Raw genomic sequence first — 17,443 nt, forward strand, 5'->3', positions numbered from 1 at the left:
TTCATCAGGTATGGTATGCCATAAAGTGGGAAAAAGTGGGGTAAAAACAAAAGCTCTACTGTGATTTCCTATTCCATTGGTGTGCTATGTTGTGAAAGAAACCTCACTCATTTGGTACCTTTATGGGGGAAGGACTTTGGAAATGCACCACCCACATCTTCAGCTAAAAACTACATTAATCCTCGGAATTCTCCTTCTCATACATCCACGAAGCATGGGTGTAATACATCCTGTGGGGAAAGAGGAAGGAACCCAGATTTCTTGATGGAAATACAATTAAGCAGGGTGAGATTCAAGCCTGAAGTATATCCATCTGGCGAATCAGAATGTGAGGTCAACTTGTTAAAGCAACCAGTTTCTTGTCAAGTGGTTGTGGTTCAAGATCTTGAGAACAGAGATAGTTTGGATACATCTCAGATGAATAAATTTCTATACCTTTACTGTAGTAAAGAAATGCTTAGAAAGTCACATTCTAATATGTTGACAGTCAAAGCATTGCAGGTGTGTCCTGAGTCGGGCAGATCACAAGAGTCTTGTTTACGAGTGTCATTAGTGCCACTTCATCTCAATATTGATCAGGATACCCTGGGGTTCTTGAAGGATTTCTTCACTAGTCTGTCTACAGAAGTAAAAATCCTAATGACTCTAGATCATGGGGTTAAAAAGCCTCATGGTGCAGACATAACATGTACCTAACCCAAGCATCCCAGTAGTTTAAAGGAGTCAAGCTCGATTATTTCTTTCTCATTACACAAACGAGTGAGTCAGAATAAGAGTGCTTGAGGAAATCAGGAAACAAGGGAGAGCATTTTTAGGTGTGGCTGGTTTCTACCGTAAATTTATAAAAGATTTTGGGGAAATAGCAACCCCCTTGCATGAGCTAACAAGGAAAAAGTGTGCTGAGCGTGTGGTGTGGATGGATGAATGTCAAAATGTACACCGCCCTGAGAGCTTTCTGCTATAGGGCGGTCTAGAAATGTAATTAAATAAATAAAAATAAATAAATAAATAAATAAAGCAAGCCTTGTGCCAAGGGCCTGTATTAACACCAGATTTCGAGCAACCATTTATTGTAGCTATGGATGCATCAGACCTAGCACTGGGAGTCATCTTGCTGCAAGAGTGACCGACCAGGACAGAGACCTTGGGGTTGTAGTGCACAGCACAATGAAAATGTCAACCCAGGGTGCGGCAGCTGTGAAAAAGGCAAATTCCATGCTAGCAATAATTAGGAAAGGTATTGAAAATAAAACAGCCGATATCACAATGCTGTTGTATAAATCTATGGTGCGGCCGCATTTGGAATACTGTGTACAATTCTGGTCACCTCATCTCAAAAAGGATATTATAGAGTTGGAAAAGGTTCAGAAGAGGGCAACCAGAATGATCAAGGGGATGGAGAGACTCCCTTACGAGGAAAGGTTGCAGCATTTGGGGCTTTTTAGTTTAGAGAAAAGGCGGGTCAGAGGAGACATGATAGAAGTGTATAAAATTATGCACGGCATTGAGAATGTAGATAAAGTTCTTCTCCCTCTCTCATAATACTAGAACTCGTGGACATTCAAAGAAGCTGAATGTTGGAAGATTCAGGACAGACAAAAGGAAGTACTTCTTTACTCAGCGCATAGTTAAACTATGGAATTTGCTCCCACAAGATGCAGTAATGGCCACCAGCTTGGATGGCTTTAAAAGAAGATTAGACAAAGTCATGGAGGATGAGGCTATCAATGGCTACTAGCCGTGATGGCTGTGCTCTGCCACCCTAGTCAGAGGCAGCATGCTTCTGAAAACCAGTTGCCGGAAGCCTCAGGAGGGGAGAGTGTTCTTGCACTCGGGTCCTGCTTGCGGGCTTCCCCCAGGCACCTGGTTGGCCACTGTGAGATCAGGATGCTGGACAAGATGGGCCACTGGCCTGATCCAGCAGGCTCTTCTTATGTTCTTAAGAGAGGGGAGGCACCAGACATCCAGTGGCATATCTTAGTCGCAAGCTGACATCGCGGGAGAAGAATTATTCATCGGTCCAAAAGGAGCGCCTAGCGGTCGTGTGGGGACTGAGCAAGGTGCGCCCATACATGTGGGGATGAAGATTTACAGTGACAATGGATCATCGAGCATTGCTATGGTTAGAGACCATGAGAAATAATAACACCATGCTGCAGAGGTGGTCCTGGGCTTTACAAGAATACCAGGTGGACTTTAAGTTCTAAAAGACAAGGACAATGTATTGGCCGATGGACTTTCAAGACAGGTGGCCGGGACTGCAGTTACGTGACCCAGACATGGGTGTGAAAAGACGTTTTCCCCTAAGAGACTTATTTTTTTTAATTAACACGTTGTATGACTCCTAGAGCAGGAATAATACTTTGCTGTTATTTTAAGGGGGGGGGAGGTGATGTTCATGCTTATATTGTAAATATGGTAAGTGCTTTTTATATAGAAGACATATGGTAAGTGGAGTGAAAGAGGAGGGGGAGTACATGAGCAGTAGAATGCTGGATGACTGGCTGGGCGTTTGAATGGCTGGGCGTATAGATGGAAGAATGACAGTTGAATCTGGAGGTTGAGGTGGTGAATTGAGGAGGTGGATGGTGGTCGGTGCTGTTGAGAGTGAGTCGGAGTTCTGAGGCAATTAGTAAGAAGTCAAGTACATAATAAAATATAGATGAAACCATACGCTTGTGAAACATTCTAAAAGTAAACTTGTAATTTCTAGTTCTTAATAAATATTTCTTGGTTAAACATAAGCCTGATTCCTTCAGCTGGGAAACACATACCAGGGGGAATAACAAAATAACCAAGGCTGAACAGTTGTATCGAATGGTGGCAGTGGCGGATCGGAAGAAAGTGTATCCAGTCCGAAAGAGAAACCCAGGGCTGTATGATTCAGTGCAAGAGGCTGCGGGGGGGGAATTACCTATACCCATAGACACAAGGTATTGAGATAGCCAGGCAGAGACTAGGCACAGTCTAAAGGTTATAAGAGATACAGAGTGTGGGGTAGTAAGGCCTAGCAGGGGGATTTGTTGAAAACTGTGCTAGAGCTGTAAAGGGTAAGAAGAAAACCTGATGTTCCTGTCTGCTGGTAGCCACAAGTGAGAGCTTCACAGGTGGTGCTGGGGAAGGACGTCACAAACTCTGCTTAAAGCTTTTTCCACATCCAAAGCATCTATACATCTCTTCCCTTAAACGGAGCCTTTGATGTGCCTGAAGGTAGCCATTCTGATGAAAGGTCTTTCAATACTCCAAGCATGTATAAGGGTTGTCCCCTGTGTGACATCTTTGATGTGAAGAAAGGTTGCTACTCCGACTGAAGTTCTTTCCACACTCCAAGCACTTATAAGGTTTGTCCCCAGTGTGAGTTCTTTGATGCGTAGTAAGGTGGCTACTCTGACTGAAGCTCTTTCCACACTCCAAGCATTTATAAGGTTTGTCTCCTGTGTGAGTTCTGTGATGACAAATAAGGTGGCTACTCCAACTGAAGCTCTTTCCACACTCCAAGCACTGATAACATTTGTCCCCTGTGTGAGTTCTTTGATGTTGAGAAAAGTCACTACTCCACCTGTAGCTTTTTCCACACTCGAAGCATTTATAAGGTTTGTCTCCCGTGTGAGTTCTTTGATGTGAAGTAAGGTGGGCACTCTGACTGAAGCTCTTTCCACACTCCAAGCATTTATAAGGTTTGTCCCCTGTGTGAGTTCGTTGATGCAAAGTGAGGGTGCTACTCTGACTGAAACTCTTTTCACACTCCAGGCATTTATAAGGTTTGTCCCCCGTGTGAGTTCTTTGATGCAAAGTAAGGGTGCTACTCTGACTGAAGCTCTTTCCACACTCGAAGCATTGATAAGGTTTGTCCCCTGTGTGACATCTTTGATGTGTAGAAAGGTTGCTACTCCGACAGAAGCTCTTTCCACACTCCAAGCATTGATAAGGTTTGTCTCCTGTGTGAGTTCTTTGATGCGAAGTAAGGTGGCCACTCTGACTGAAGCTCTTTCCACACTCAAAGCATTGATAAGGTTTGTCCCCTGTATGAGTTTTTTGATGCGATCTAAGGTGGCCACTTTGACTGAAGCTCTTTCCACACTCCAAGCATGTATAAGGTTTGTCCCCTGTGTGAATTCTTTGATGCTGAGAAAGGGTGCTACTCCACCTGAAGTTCTTTCCACACTCCAAGCATTGATAAGGTTTGTCACCGGTGTGAGTCTGTCTATCCTCTTGTCTGTTTGCTCCTTCTTGACTCCTCAGTTTCTGCTCCTGCACCTGCTCCTCAGCTTTTTCCAGTGATACTTCAGATGCTTCATCCTCAGACTTGACCCCTAAGATGTATCCTGATGGAATGAAAAGAAAAGGTGATAAAATGCTGTGGAGAAATCATGTGAATATATTATGATTTGTACTTTGAAAACATATTTCTGGGAGCTCTGTTGATATCAGAGTTAAGTGTCTAAGCTCGAGGCCTTGTACAGCGTTATTTTAGCAGTAGGTGCTTGGTAACAGGTTGTGAAAAGAGATGCAGAGAGAGAGAATTGTAGCAAAAATCTGCTCTCTTGTTCCTCCATTTAAGGTGGACAGCCCAGTACTTATGAACGGCTGGAATTTACAAATGTAGGATGGATTCTGACAGGAACATGGCCCTTTCCAGTGCCCAGATGGCAGCTCGCATCCACTCTCTTCCTCCTTCCCAAAAAGGTTAGCCCGTTACCTGCAACATGAGATAGTGCTGGAAGATGACACCCCCAGGACAGATAGCACTCACCGAGCTATTGGGGAAGAACAAAGGACAAGTACGAGTAGCACTGTGACTAATGACGCAGCTGGGTCAAAGCCAAAAGGAAGCCCAGAGGCTCATGCGCACAGATGCGAAAGGAGAGTCATAGTGGATGCCTCAATTAAGATACTGACGTTATTGCTATGAAATTGGTGAATTCCATGTGACAGATCATTAAGACACAGATTGAAAATAAAACTGCCAATATCATACCACCATTATAAACATCTAAGATGTGATCCCACTTGGAATGATGTCTGCAGTTCTGGTTGCCTGACTGCAAAAATAGCATTCTAGGGGTGGAAGAGGTAGAGAAATGGGAAACCAAAATGGTCAAGGGTCACAACATTTGGGGATTTTTGCTGTACAAAAATAGCTTAGAGGAGACACGATAGAAATGTATGATCACATCAGACCTTTAAAGCACATTCAACACAAACGTAAAGCACACGGCTTCCCCCAACGAATCCTGGATAATAGTTTTTCCTCACTGCGCTACATTCCCAGCACCCTTCACAAACTACAACTACCAGGACTCTTGGGAGGAAGCCACATGCTTTCAATGTACACTGTGGATGTGCCATAAAGGTGCGTAGTGTGGAGAAGCTGGATGACACCCTCTGATTTAGCAGGGAACTTACACCTGGTGTAGGAAGAGGGAGTGGAAGTAGCTTCTACCAATTTGCACCTGTTTCAGGAAAAACGTCACTCGCTAAACAGTTTGTCTGTGAGGCTACCCTAAAACAAGGAGGGCAGAGCCACGTTTCGGCTTCCCTAAATTAAACGGCGACCTTAATTCTAACAGACTAGGAAACTGGGGAGGACTGGCAGGGTTGGAAGTGGGGCAAGAGCAACTCCTGTTTTGCTCTTTTGTTTAAGCTCCAGAAGGAAGATAGAGCTAGGGTCCTCCAGATGGAGAGGCTTGTTTACCTTTACCTGTGATGCTCTGACTGACTTCCTTCTGTTGCTAGACTGTGAGATGTTTAGGGAAGCTTACCTGCCCCTCCTCCTTCTGCCCTTTCCACTCCTTTGTCCTCTCACTGTCTGGGAGAGATGAGACATCCCTTTGTCTCTGCTCTCCCCAAGCCATGAGGCTAAACCCTACACCTGGGCGTTATGACTCCAACTTAGTTAGTTAGTTAGAACTAGGTTTGCTTTTCTATCTACTATGTACTTCTACAAATAAAGTAGCTTTTCTTATCTTACTAAGTCTCAAGTCTCAGTGATGTTGATGCAGGGTAAAAGCCTGCTTTCTTAGGCAAACACATGCACACACTGGCACACTTGCATTTCAACATCTGCTGCTACTCTGCTGCTGTTGCGTTGCTTTAAATGAAACAAAGGACACACAAATACACACAGCACAACTAGGGTTACGGGCCCAGCAAACTAAGTTGAATGCAAGTTGTATCTGAAGCTAAAAGTGCTTGTGTGTAACTTACAAGGGAGACTTTAAGTTAGAAAGAAAAGCAGAACAGAAATAGAAAGGATGACTGAAGTTTCTTTGCTCGAGAGACGCGTTCCAAGGCTTGAAAAAGATAACTTCGGACTATGGGATTTAAAATTTAAAGCCCTCCTGGAACGAGAAGAGTTGGAAGGAATGCTGACTGACAGAGAACCCTCGGCTGATGATGAAGATGCAACTGCTTCATGGAGATGTAAGCATGCAAAAGTAAAATCTGCTTATTTCTGCTCTATCAGATGAACCACTGAATCTGTGTACAGGTTGCAACACTGTAAAGGAGATTTATGAAAAGCTGCAGGGAGTCTATAACAAGAAAACAAAGAGCCATATCTTATATCTTTACAAAGAGTTATTTTCTCTGAAAGAGACTACTGAAAGAGGTAGTCTGAATAAATATATAGAAAAGTTTTCAGAACTTATAGCTAGATTGGAAAGATGTGGCAGATTTTTGGATCAAGAATTAAAGAAAGGATTGCTTTTAAGCTCTCTTAATCAGAATCATAAATTAATTTCCTACATATTAGAGAATTCTGAACAAGACCTGAATCAGCTTAAATCATATTTAAGAGATCAGGACTTTAGGGGAAAGCGGGAAATGCAGGCTGTGTCAGAGCAACAGGCAAACCTCACTAGAGGCAGAAATGAAAGGGACAAAAATGAGTCATCACCCCAATCCACAAAAGAGCCAAGACAGGTGGGATTTGTGTTTTGAATGTGGCTCTCCAAAACATTTTCAAAGGAATTGCGATAGGAGGCAGATGAGAGCAAAGCCTGACTTCCAAAGGGGAGCCCCCAGGCAAACACCAGATAAACAAGGATGTCTCCACAAGAGAATTTTAGCTATGTGCCTTATCAGGAGAAGAGAGATTGTAGAAGCAGATTTTTAATTGACAGGATCCACCTCACATATTATAATCAATAGAAACCTGTTTAAAAGTTTTGAAAGTTACAGACAAAACATACTTACAGCGACTGGACAAGAAATTTTCTGTGAAGGAATTGGGACAGTTGAATTATTATGCAAAGTGGCACATGAGGAAAGAAGGAGAATTGAAAAATTGTCTATATGTTCCACATTTTAAAGACAATTTAATCAGTGTTACCAGAATAATGCAATTTGGAGGCAAACTTCATATGAGTAGATAATCTTGCCATGCTCTAGATAAAGAATAAGCTGCACTGCAAAAGTGAAAAATGGACTTTTAATTCTAGAATACTTAGAAACCATGCATGCAAATGTGGTCAAGGAAATCAGTGATTCTGAACGCTTGCATATCTGGCATAGAAGGATGGGACATGCCAGCCTAACTAGAGTTACTGCTCTAGAGAAAGAGAATTTAGCAAGAGGCATTAAAATGAAACAATGCAACTGTACAGACTTGCGAGTGCTGTATTAAAACCAAATGTGTGAAGCCAAAATTCCCTAACGAAAGTGAGAGGAAAACCAAAAAGCCTCTAGAGTTAATTCACACTGATCTTTGTGGGCCAATGAAAGTGCCCTACCAAGGTGGAAACTTGTACATGCTGACATTTATAGATGACTACTCCAGATATACAACAAAGTACCTGCTAAAAGAGAAAAGTCAAATACTTCAGAAACTGAAGGACTATGTTAGGATTGTGTCCAATAAATTTGCAGAGAGCCACAGATCATAAGATCTGATAATGAGGCTAGGGCTATGCAAGCCTTTCTCCATGAGGAAAGCACAGAGCACCAGACTACAGTTGTGTACAACCAAGAACATAATGGGGTCTCAGAGAGAATGAACAGGACCTTTGAACAAATGGTTTGTTACTTGTTGCATGATGCGCAGTTACCAAAGGAGTACTGGGGAGAAGCTGTGGTTACTGCCACTTACCTGCAGAACCGACTTCCTGCATCTGCAACCAACAAAACACCATTTGAACTGTGGCATGAGAGGATACCAAGTTTGTCTCACCTTCGTGTATTTGGGTGCAAGGCCTTTGTGCACATCCCAAAGGAAAAGAGATCCAAACTTGACAACACTGCCAGGGAAGTGATATTTATTGGATATTCTCCAACGCAGAAGGGATACAGAGTAATAGATCCCAAAACTGGCAAAGTTGAAGTATGAAGAGCTGTCTATTTTGATGAAAGAAAGAGCGCACACCGGCCAGAAGGGGCGCCACACCAAACAGATGATAGCGACATGGAAGAAGCTGAGTTATTCTTCCACCACAGAAGGTATAACAATATACCTGCAGAGGAAGATGAGGAGTCTGAGCCAGAAGAGGCAATAGAGCCAAAAGGGGCAGCCGCAGGGCCAGCACCCCGACGCTCTGAACGCACCAACAGAGGTGTACCACCAGAGGAAGGTGAGGAGTCTGAGCCAGAAGGGGCAACTGAGCCAGAAGGGGCAACTGAGCCAGAAGGGGCATCAGAGCCAGAAGGGGCATCAGAGCCAGAAGGGGCATCAGAGCCAGAAGGGGCATCAGAGCCAGAAGGGGCATCAGAGCCAGAAGGGGCAGCCGCAGCGCCAGCACCCAGATGCTCTGAACGCACCAACAGAGGTGTACCACCAGGCAGACTTGCTTACCTTGTAAGAGATGAACTTCCAGAACCAGAGACTCGGAAAGAGGTTGATTCCTTACCCAAAGCCGAAGCTGAGAGCTGGAGGCAGCCAGCCAAGGAAGACCTGGAATCTCTACACCAAAGTAAAACTTGGACACTAACCAAGCTTCCTCAAGGAAGGAAAGCTGCAGGCTACAAGAGGAAATTCAAGAAGAAGCCAAATGCTAAAGAAAAGCCTGCATAGGAGTACTGTTACCAAGCCAGTTGTGGTGGTAGCCGTGGGATACCTGTGCTGAAGAACCAGCTTGCCATCCAAAAGGGACTGGGAAGCAAGCAAGGATGCAACAGACTCTTGGAGTCAGAAGGGGTGAGTTCACGCACCAAGTACATAGAAAAGGAAGCACCCACCTACCGCAGAGGACTATTCAAGATGGAGCATTGTCCAACAGAAGACACGACTGCAGACGCTCTCACGAAGGCGCTGGGCAAAGTCAGACATTGCAAGCTACAAGACAAGATGAATCTCGTGGACTGAACCAAACACTTATTGGAAGTGGGGCAAGAGCAACTCCTGTTTTGTTCTTTTGCTTATGTTCCAGAAGGGAGATAGAGCTAGGATCCCCCAGATGATTAGGCTTATTTACCTTTACCTGTGATGCTCTGACTGACTTCCTTCTGTCGCTATACTGTGACACCTTTAGGGAAGCTTACCTGCCCCTCCGCCTTCCGCCCTTTCCATTCCTTTCTCCTGGTGAGAGAGGACACATCCCTTTGTCTCTGCTCTCTCTTCGAGCATGGGGCTGACTCCTACACCTGGGAGTTATGCCTCCAACTTAACTAGTTAGAACTAGGAATGCCTTTTCTATCTACAATGTATTTCTCTAAATAAAGTAGCTTTTCTTATTTTACTAAGTCTCCAATCTCAGTGATGTTGATGCAGGGTAAAAGCCTGCTTTCTCAGGCAAACGCACGCACACGCTGGCACACTCGCATTTCAACATCTGCTGTTACTCTCTGCTGCTGTGGTGCTGCTTTAAACAAAATTAAGCACATACAAATACACACAGCACAACAGGCAGAATGAAGGTATTGAAAGAAGAGCCTCACTATTCAACTATCACAGCTGAACCAAAGGACAACTGAGGACACATGAAGAAGTGGCCCATTTAGCGCACTGGTGTCTCCTTGGCTCTGTCCCAACTATCAGGCGCCTCCATCTGCAAGCTGAAGGCCATGAAATTTATCACCAGAACCACAGATGTTCCGAGGGATGCTTCGATGCGGCCTCAACAAAGCCAGCTCCGCTCAGGGTAGGAGGCAGACGGAACCGGGCAGAGCTGCATCCTCCAATCTGGAGGGTCTGCTGGGAGGGGGCGCTTAAGGGGAGTCATCACCCTCTTCCACCCTCCCCTCCGCCCCCAATAGCCTACCTTTGTTTCGAGGCTCCCCCCACGCAACCCCGCTCGCCAGCATCGCTGCGCATGAAGAGGGGCTCCTCCAGCACTTCCAGCCTGCATTTCTCGCAGAGAGGTGGGGCAGGAAGGGGAAGTCCCTTCTTTGGCTCTGTCCTCACTGGTTAACCCTTAAAGAGCAAAGTGGCTGAAGCTGCTCGGCTGCTTCACAGGGAGAGCGAGGGGAAGGGGGAATCTCTTTTCTGGCTGGTGACCCTTCTCCACATTAAAAATAAACATGCCATGCACATTTTTTAAAAAAAGGTTTTGAAGCAACAGATTACGTTAGCCTAAACCCTGTTTCCTTTACCTGTTAGATGTCTCTTTTAATTTCTCTTTTTTTTAATGCATATCTTAAATTGTTCTTTGTGAACCACTTAGAGGCTTTCTCTCGAGTAAGCAGTATATAGATTTTGTTAAATAAATAAATACAGGTTGCATTTCAACTGACTTAAGACAGTCCTTGTTCAACAAGTGCTCCATTTTGCAAGTTGGATTCCTGCATGACTCCTCAGAAGGAAGAACCTTGTGGAACTTACTCCTAAGTTAATTATACATAGGATTGCAATTGTAGAATCAAAATGTATTGTTGGGATCGCTGGCAGCCAAGCAGCTTTTTAAAATCATTGGAATATACAGTAGGGCCCCACTCATATTGCAGGTTAGGTTCCAGACCCCCGCCGGAAAGCAAAAACCGCCGGAAAGCAGATCAGGTATAGCGTGGGGGTCTGGACCCTAACCCGCTGATCACACCAGAAGAGAAGATCAGATCTTCCCCTCCTCCGGCAAGATCAGCTGGAGTGCGGGGAGCTCCAGCCCCCCTCCAGCTGATCACCCCGCTGATGCCATATTAATGGAACACCGAAAAGCGGGGCACCGAGAAGCAGGGCCCTACTGTAGTGGATTTCTCCTATCCACCCCCTTTGAAACAGAGATCCTTTATTCTGTATTTCCTTTTTTAAATAAACTTTTTGGGCTCATGGGTGTGTTAAATTCTGGCAATCAATGTAAACACCTTTGGCAGCTGGCCAATTTTCTCACTAGGCCCTTAAAGAGCAAAAGAGATTCCATTTCTCACAGAGGCTTTTGAAGGAGAAACAAATCCCCATCCTCTGAACGAAGGACCTGCCGCTCCTGCCAAGAGTTTGGTTTCCATTGTGAAATCCAATTAAAAATAAAGAAGAAGTCCCCTTTTGCTTTTCTGAACCCCAAGGACAGACAGCTAGAGTGATCTGACCCATAACAGTGCCTAAAGTCCAGAGTCCTGCCCCACATCCTGGGGGGGTAGGGGTGGGGACCATTTCAGCCTTCACAACCAAAGGTCTGCTGCTGTAGAGAAACTCCAAGGAGGGAAATCTTGTGAGATGTTGGGTGAAGAGGAGAAGGGAAGGCAAAGCGGCCCGGAGTAACTGTGCCCTTATGGGTCCATCTGTTCTGGATGATATCACACAGGAACGGGGCGGGCGAGAATCTTCAGCTCCTCAAATGGCCCCATAACACAGCTAAGCATCCAGCTTCCTGCTGGCAGGAAGGGCGGGATATAAATTAAATAATAAATAAATAAATCTACCTGCTGAGGTCTCCTCCTCTTCTTTGCGTTCCTGCATCACCGGATCTTCTCCTTCTTCCCAACAGGAAATGAGGTCTGGTTCTTTAAAAAAAAGGAAATCAGGCAAGATTAGTTACTTATGACCAGAAAGTATTTGGGCATTCCAAACCAAATCTGAACGCTCAAAACATTTTGAACGAGAGCAAAGGGGTAAAGCCTTGCCAACAGCACGTGACTCGGGCCACGTGCTTTGAGCACTGTGGAGCCAGTTCTTGGGAGTTCTCTTCCCTTTCAAGTATGAATAGGGTTTTCCTGGTAAGCGGTATTCAGAGGTGGTTTACCATTGTCTTCCTTGAAAAGTGAGGTATAAATTTTAAAATAAACCAGTAAATATGCTGTAGAATGTGTCTTGGGTTTTAAAAGGGTTCATATAAAAACCTGTGCAAAACCTGAGCTGTGTGGCTTTGCCAGATAATATCTGTGCTGATAAGCTTCTAGCTCCATTTGATGCAGGGCTTAATGAGAAGCAATACCCACTTTTGTTCAGAGGGGCTCATTTTTACAACTAATGCTGAATCTGGCTTCAGGCAGGTGCAGCCTTGCAAGATCTCAGCTGCATGACTGCGAGACGGGGACCCTCTTGCAGAGCATGCATGGCCTCGCTTTTACTTTGGGCTTCAAGGAAATAAAATCCAAGAGCTGGAAAAGGAGGTATGAAGAAGCCCTCTTCGACTGTCTGCCCCCTTTCCTAAAGGACCAGCCATCAAGTAGTCTGCAAGATCCACAACCAGAAAAAGGAGTCTGTGGTAGAAATAGTCCCCAACAACGAAAGCGAGTAACCCAAAGTACACACACCACAGAGAATGGGAAGAAGAATCCGGTGCTGCTGCAACTATTACCTATTCAAATTTTAATAGTCTTTAACTTGGAAATTAAGTGCCAGATATACATGTTTGGGACAGAAGCATTAGGTTTGAATGTTTGGGGCTCCTGCGTTCCAAAATTTATCACGACGCCTCTTCTTAAGATCAATCGTCCACAGTCCTGCCCAGAATCCTGGGTGGGATGGGACCATTTCATCCTTCGCAACCCAAGGTCTGTGGATGAAGAGAAACTCCGAGGAATGAGATGTTGTGAGATTTTTAGGTGGCAGAGGAATGGAGAGGGAAAAACCATGAGAAGAACTGGTAGCCTAATGGGTCAGTCTGCCCTGGATGACATTATTCAGGAACAAGAGGGGTGGGGGGGGAATCTTCAGTTCCACAAAGGGCCCCACAACACTACCTGCTGATGTCTCCGCCTCCTCTTCTTTGAGACTCTGGACAAGTGGATCTTCTTCTCTTCCTTCCGAAAAGGAAATGAGGCCTAGCTCTTTCAAGGAAACACGCAAGTTACTTTCAGCTACAAAACAAGCTGGGTCTCTTTCAGACTGTCAGGATCTGGAAGCCAAGCCAGATATTTTAATTTGGGGAATCTCTCAGTGGACGGAAGGGGAACTTCCACCTGACGGCCAACCTTCCTCTTTACAACATGAGATGAGCTTGATCAAACCAAAGGCCTGTCTAGTCCAGCATCTCCACAGGGCCTGAATCGATGTGTATGGGAATCTCACAATCAGTCAAAATAATACTAATAAAATTTATATCCTGTCCTTCCTTCCAAAGGGAATCCAGGGGGGCAAATAAATGATGAAGCACTGAAATCACCTTTAAAACAAAACATCTTTATAAAAAACAAGGACAGAAGGCTACAGCCATCATGACTTGAAGCCCTTGAGAGGCTTCTCTTCCATGCATCTATCCAGCTTCCTTTTTCTAGCCATCCGACATGACCACCAGGAGAACTCACCGCCTGATGGGCAACTCTTCCCTCGATGACATTACTCAGGAACAGAAAAATGCTTCCATCCCCAGACCAAAAGAGACTCCACAGCACAGCTAAGCACCAACCTGCTGAGGTCTCCTCCTCTTCTTTGGGGAACTGGATAAACAGACTTTCTCCTTCTTCCTTACAGGAAGCGAGGTCTCGTTCTTTCAAGGAAACAGACAGGAGAACGTATTTTTAACCACAACATAAAAAGTCAGGGATTCCATATCAAACCATTTCTACAACCTCAAACCTAGGAGGAGGAGGAATTTTGATTTTTAATTCTGGGAGCAGGACAGGAAGAACCACATTTAGAATCGAGATAAAAGGATGAGATCCCTTGCCACTGTGGATGTAAATTACTCCAATAAATGTCACACCCATTCAGAAGTAAGCCCCACTGAGTCCAATGGGACACCCTCCCTGGTAAATGCAGATTAAATTATACCAGGTGTGGGGATCCTGTGGCCCTCCAGATGTTGCTGAACTCCCATCACCCATAATCATTGGCTATCCTTGCAGGAGCTGATGAAATTTGCAGTTTACCAACGTCTGGAGGGCCAAAGGTTCCCCTCCACTTTTTAGGGGGTCACCATATTATTTTATATTAAAGGGCTAGGGCCAAGGGGAAAGAGGGGTGCGGTCTGAGGAAGAAAGGGAGGGAATAAAGGCCTCACTGATACACTGTCCCCAAGACCCCCCCAAAAAAGCCTGGAGCCAGCCCGGCCCATAGGGGCCAACTAGACACACATGGGAGGCCCTCAAGCCAGAGAGAAAGTCAAGAGTGCATCTCCTGCTGCTGTCCCCGATTCCGGAGGTGGCCCATAAACATCAGGACTGGTGGCCCTTGAGAGCCTTCTCTTCCATGCATTTATTTATTCATTTAGATTTATATCCCACCCTTCCTCCCAGTAGGAGCCCAGGGTGGCAAACAAAACACTAAAAACATTCTCAAACACATCATTAAAAACAGGCTTTAAAATATATTAAAACAAAAACATCTTAAAAAGTAATTCCAACAGACACAGACTGGGGATGCAGCCATTTTTCTTAGCCCCTTTTAAAACCATCCGAGATGTCCACCAGGAGAATTCACAGCCTGATGGGTGACTCTCCCCTGGATGATATTACTCAGAAATGGAAAAATGCTTCCATTCCCAGACGAAAAGGGCCCCCACAGCACAGCTAAGCACAGACCTGCTGAGGTCTCCTCCTCTTTGGGAACTTGGATAAGAAGATCCTCTCCATCTTCCAACCAGGAATTGAGCTCCGATTCTTCCAAGGAAACAAACAGGACTATTACTTTTTCCACAAAATATTCAGCCATTCCAAGTCAAGACATTTGTAGGTAAGAGGAGGAATTGTTTGGAACATGTTAACTCCTGCACCCCCTGAAGAGGAAAGGGCCGTGTGGTCCCAGCAGGGTCAGTCTGGCACTTGGGAACATGCGCTCACTGGATATGACACCCAACCTGAACTGCCTGTTGGGGAGGGCACGGTGGAACTCAGCCAGCCCACCTGTTTTCATTTGGACAACATCATCTCGTCACAAAGAGAGTGAAAACCAGCCCTGAGAGCTTTGCCCTCCTCCTCGAAAAGGGAGCAGGGCTGCACTTCACATTTACACTTCTGGAGGAAGTAGAGTTTGGACTACAGCTCCCAGAATCCCTGATAGGAAACTGACTTTCCACTCCACGCATCACTGGCGCAAATGCCCTTCAACATCTATCAGTCATGAAAACGTGTCTCCTTACTGAAAGAGGCTCCAATCTCATAATTCTCCTCCATGGCTTCCCTGTGTGGAACACTTTGGCCCGGATCCAGGAGACCCACTCCTCCTCCGTGAAATGCACAGCTGCTGCCGCCTCCTCCTCCTCCTCAAAGGTCACCGGACCCTGGAAGAAGAAAATGCCCTCTGCTCAAGAGACGGCCTCTTCCACACAGACCATTGCATCCAGCTTGAAAGGCGAAGGGGAACAGGGTGTGCTTCAATCATTCACAGCATTCAAAGAGCTCCTCCCACATGTCAGAGTTGGACCCTGAGGTGAGGGTCCAGTAAGGATGTGGCCCACAGCGCCAGAAAGGGTTCCCACGGCTGGTTTTGAAACTGGAGGGCTGTGAACGCCGTAAGCAGAAAGGGCATTTACCTTGAGCCATTCCCCAAAAGAGCAAAACATTAGGATCAAATCCAGAACTTCTCAACATGGCCATTTAGGTGAAGGGCATCTGCCTTGCCTGCAAAAAGTCTTGGGTTCAAATCTCAGCAGCATCTCCAGGCAGGACTGGGAAAGGCTCCCTGCTTGAAACTCGGGACAGCAGCTGCCACTCAGTGCAGACAATTCTGAGCTAGGTGGACCAAGTCAACATAAGGCACCTTTCTCTGTTTCCACAAAGCTCACAAAAATGCAGCCAATTTTCAATAATGTCATCCCTGGCCACTCTTCCCAATTCCTCAAGTAAATGACTTCCTGATCATTAATTGATAATGAAAGAAATAAAACTGGCCTCTTCTCTAAAGTGAGCAGCTGGGGTGCAAAGCGGGAGGCTGACAGAGAGAGAGAGAGAGAGAGAGAGAGAGTCTACAATGGGGGGGTAAGGTTTAAGGAGATCCCAATAAGAGGCAAAGTGCATTTGGGGGAGAGGGTAAGCACTGAGCTGGGGGTTTGACTGGATGGTCTTACAGGCCCCTTCAACTCTATGATTCTACAAAACGCATGTTTCCTCCCAGGAACTACCGCAGTGCAGAAATGGGCTCACAGGAACACACTGTGGACAGAATGAACAATAAAACAGGCCCCACTTGTACGTGGGGAAAATATTGCTCACTTCTTCGCGTGCTTACTCTTTTTTTTTTTTTTTGGTCTGCTTTCTTATCCAAGGCGTTTGGGGGGAGGGGAACGCCTGCTCCTGCTCCCCTTTTGTCCTCACACAGCAGCCCAGTGAGGTAGGCCGGCTTTCCTAGCCCAGACACCCGGGGGTCTCCTCTGCCCCAGGGCGTCTCTTCCCACCCCCACTCCTGGGGAGAGGGCGCTTCAAAGAGGATCATGCAATGGAAGCCCTGCAGCTGTTCGGCCCCCAATGTTGCAGCTGGGCTGCATGCATGCGACTCCCCCCCATGAATTCCCGGGGGAGATGTGGGGGGAGGATCTCCCCCTTTTTACACCCCCCAAATGCAAACTCCTGACCCTTTCGCCCCCCCACTGCTGCACCTCTCTCTTTGTCTTCCGTCCTCGCCACGATCCAGCCTCCTTCCTCCTCCTCCTCCTCCTCCTCGGAAATCAACCGAGCCTGTTTGCTTCCTTGCTTCACTCTTGTCTCCCTCCCTCCGTCCCTCCCATTGTCATGACAACATCCTGCCTCTCGAGGAAACAGAGCTCAGTTCTTTTCCCCGCTGGAGGACTGAATGCCAGCTGCGCTCTGGGCAAACGTCTTGCAGGCTCTGCCCCTTGTGCAAATCCAGGGCGCAGGCGCGGAGGTTCCTGCTTCGCCCTGTCGCCAAAGCGCTTTTTGCAAACAGCATTTCCATGGTTTCTCCCCTACGTGCATCCTTCGATGTGACCGTAGCAGGGAGAGGCGACTGAAGCTCTTTCCGCACTTGGAACAGGATTACTTGTATCTGCAAAACACACACACACACACACACACACACACAAAAGGTGCCCTCCAACTTTTAAAGTACCTGCAGAGGTTAAATGAACATCTTGTAATAATATACAGTGAAGTGAACGCTGTAAGTCATTTAAGTCAAATTATATTTATTTTTCTTGGTTTTTATTATGAATCAATAAACAAAGCAGTACAGAAAACAAAAGAA

At 45.8% G+C, this 17,443-nt stretch overlaps 1 protein-coding gene across 2 annotated transcripts; it reads right to left on the reverse strand.

Annotated features, from left to right (window-relative positions):
* Positions 1-1,617: 1,617 nt before the first annotated feature.
* LOC133381850 (zinc finger protein 501-like) lies at positions 1,618-16,934 on the reverse strand. Of its 2 annotated transcripts, XM_061621389.1 has the most exons (7): positions 16,839-16,934; positions 15,384-15,524; positions 14,827-14,904; positions 13,713-13,793; positions 13,048-13,134; positions 11,785-11,865; positions 1,618-4,325 (listed from the first exon to the last, which is right to left on the reverse strand). In XM_061621389.1, the coding sequence occupies exons 2-7, from the start codon at positions 15,415-15,417 to the stop codon at positions 3,235-3,237; spliced, it is 1,452 nt and encodes a 483-aa protein (XP_061477373.1). In that variant the 5' UTR covers positions 15,418-15,524; positions 16,839-16,934; the 3' UTR covers positions 1,618-3,234. The 2 variants fall into 2 exon arrangements, with proteins under 2 accessions (XP_061477373.1, XP_061477374.1); XM_061621390.1 differs by lacking the exon at positions 13,048-13,134.
* Positions 16,935-17,443: the final 509 nt, after the last annotated feature.

This window comes from Rhineura floridana, chromosome 3, assembly GCF_030035675.1.
Source record: "Rhineura floridana isolate rRhiFlo1 chromosome 3, rRhiFlo1.hap2, whole genome shotgun sequence".
NCBI lineage: Eukaryota > Metazoa > Chordata > Lepidosauria > Squamata > Rhineuridae > Rhineura > Rhineura floridana.

Bases quoted from the DNA above. Each gene is read 5' to 3' on its own strand.
- LOC133381850 (XM_061621389.1), bottom strand. From the start codon at position 15,417: ATGGAGGAGAATTATGAGATTGGAGCCTCTTTCA. The intron at 14,905-15,383 runs GTAAGGAGACAC...TTTCCTTGGAAG, and splicing joins TGAGATTGGAGCCTCTTTCA to AATCGGAGCTCAATTCCTGG. The intron at 13,794-14,826 runs GTCTGTGCTTAG...TTTCCTTGAAAG, and splicing joins AGAGGAGGAGACCTCAGCAG to AACGAGACCTCGCTTCCTGT.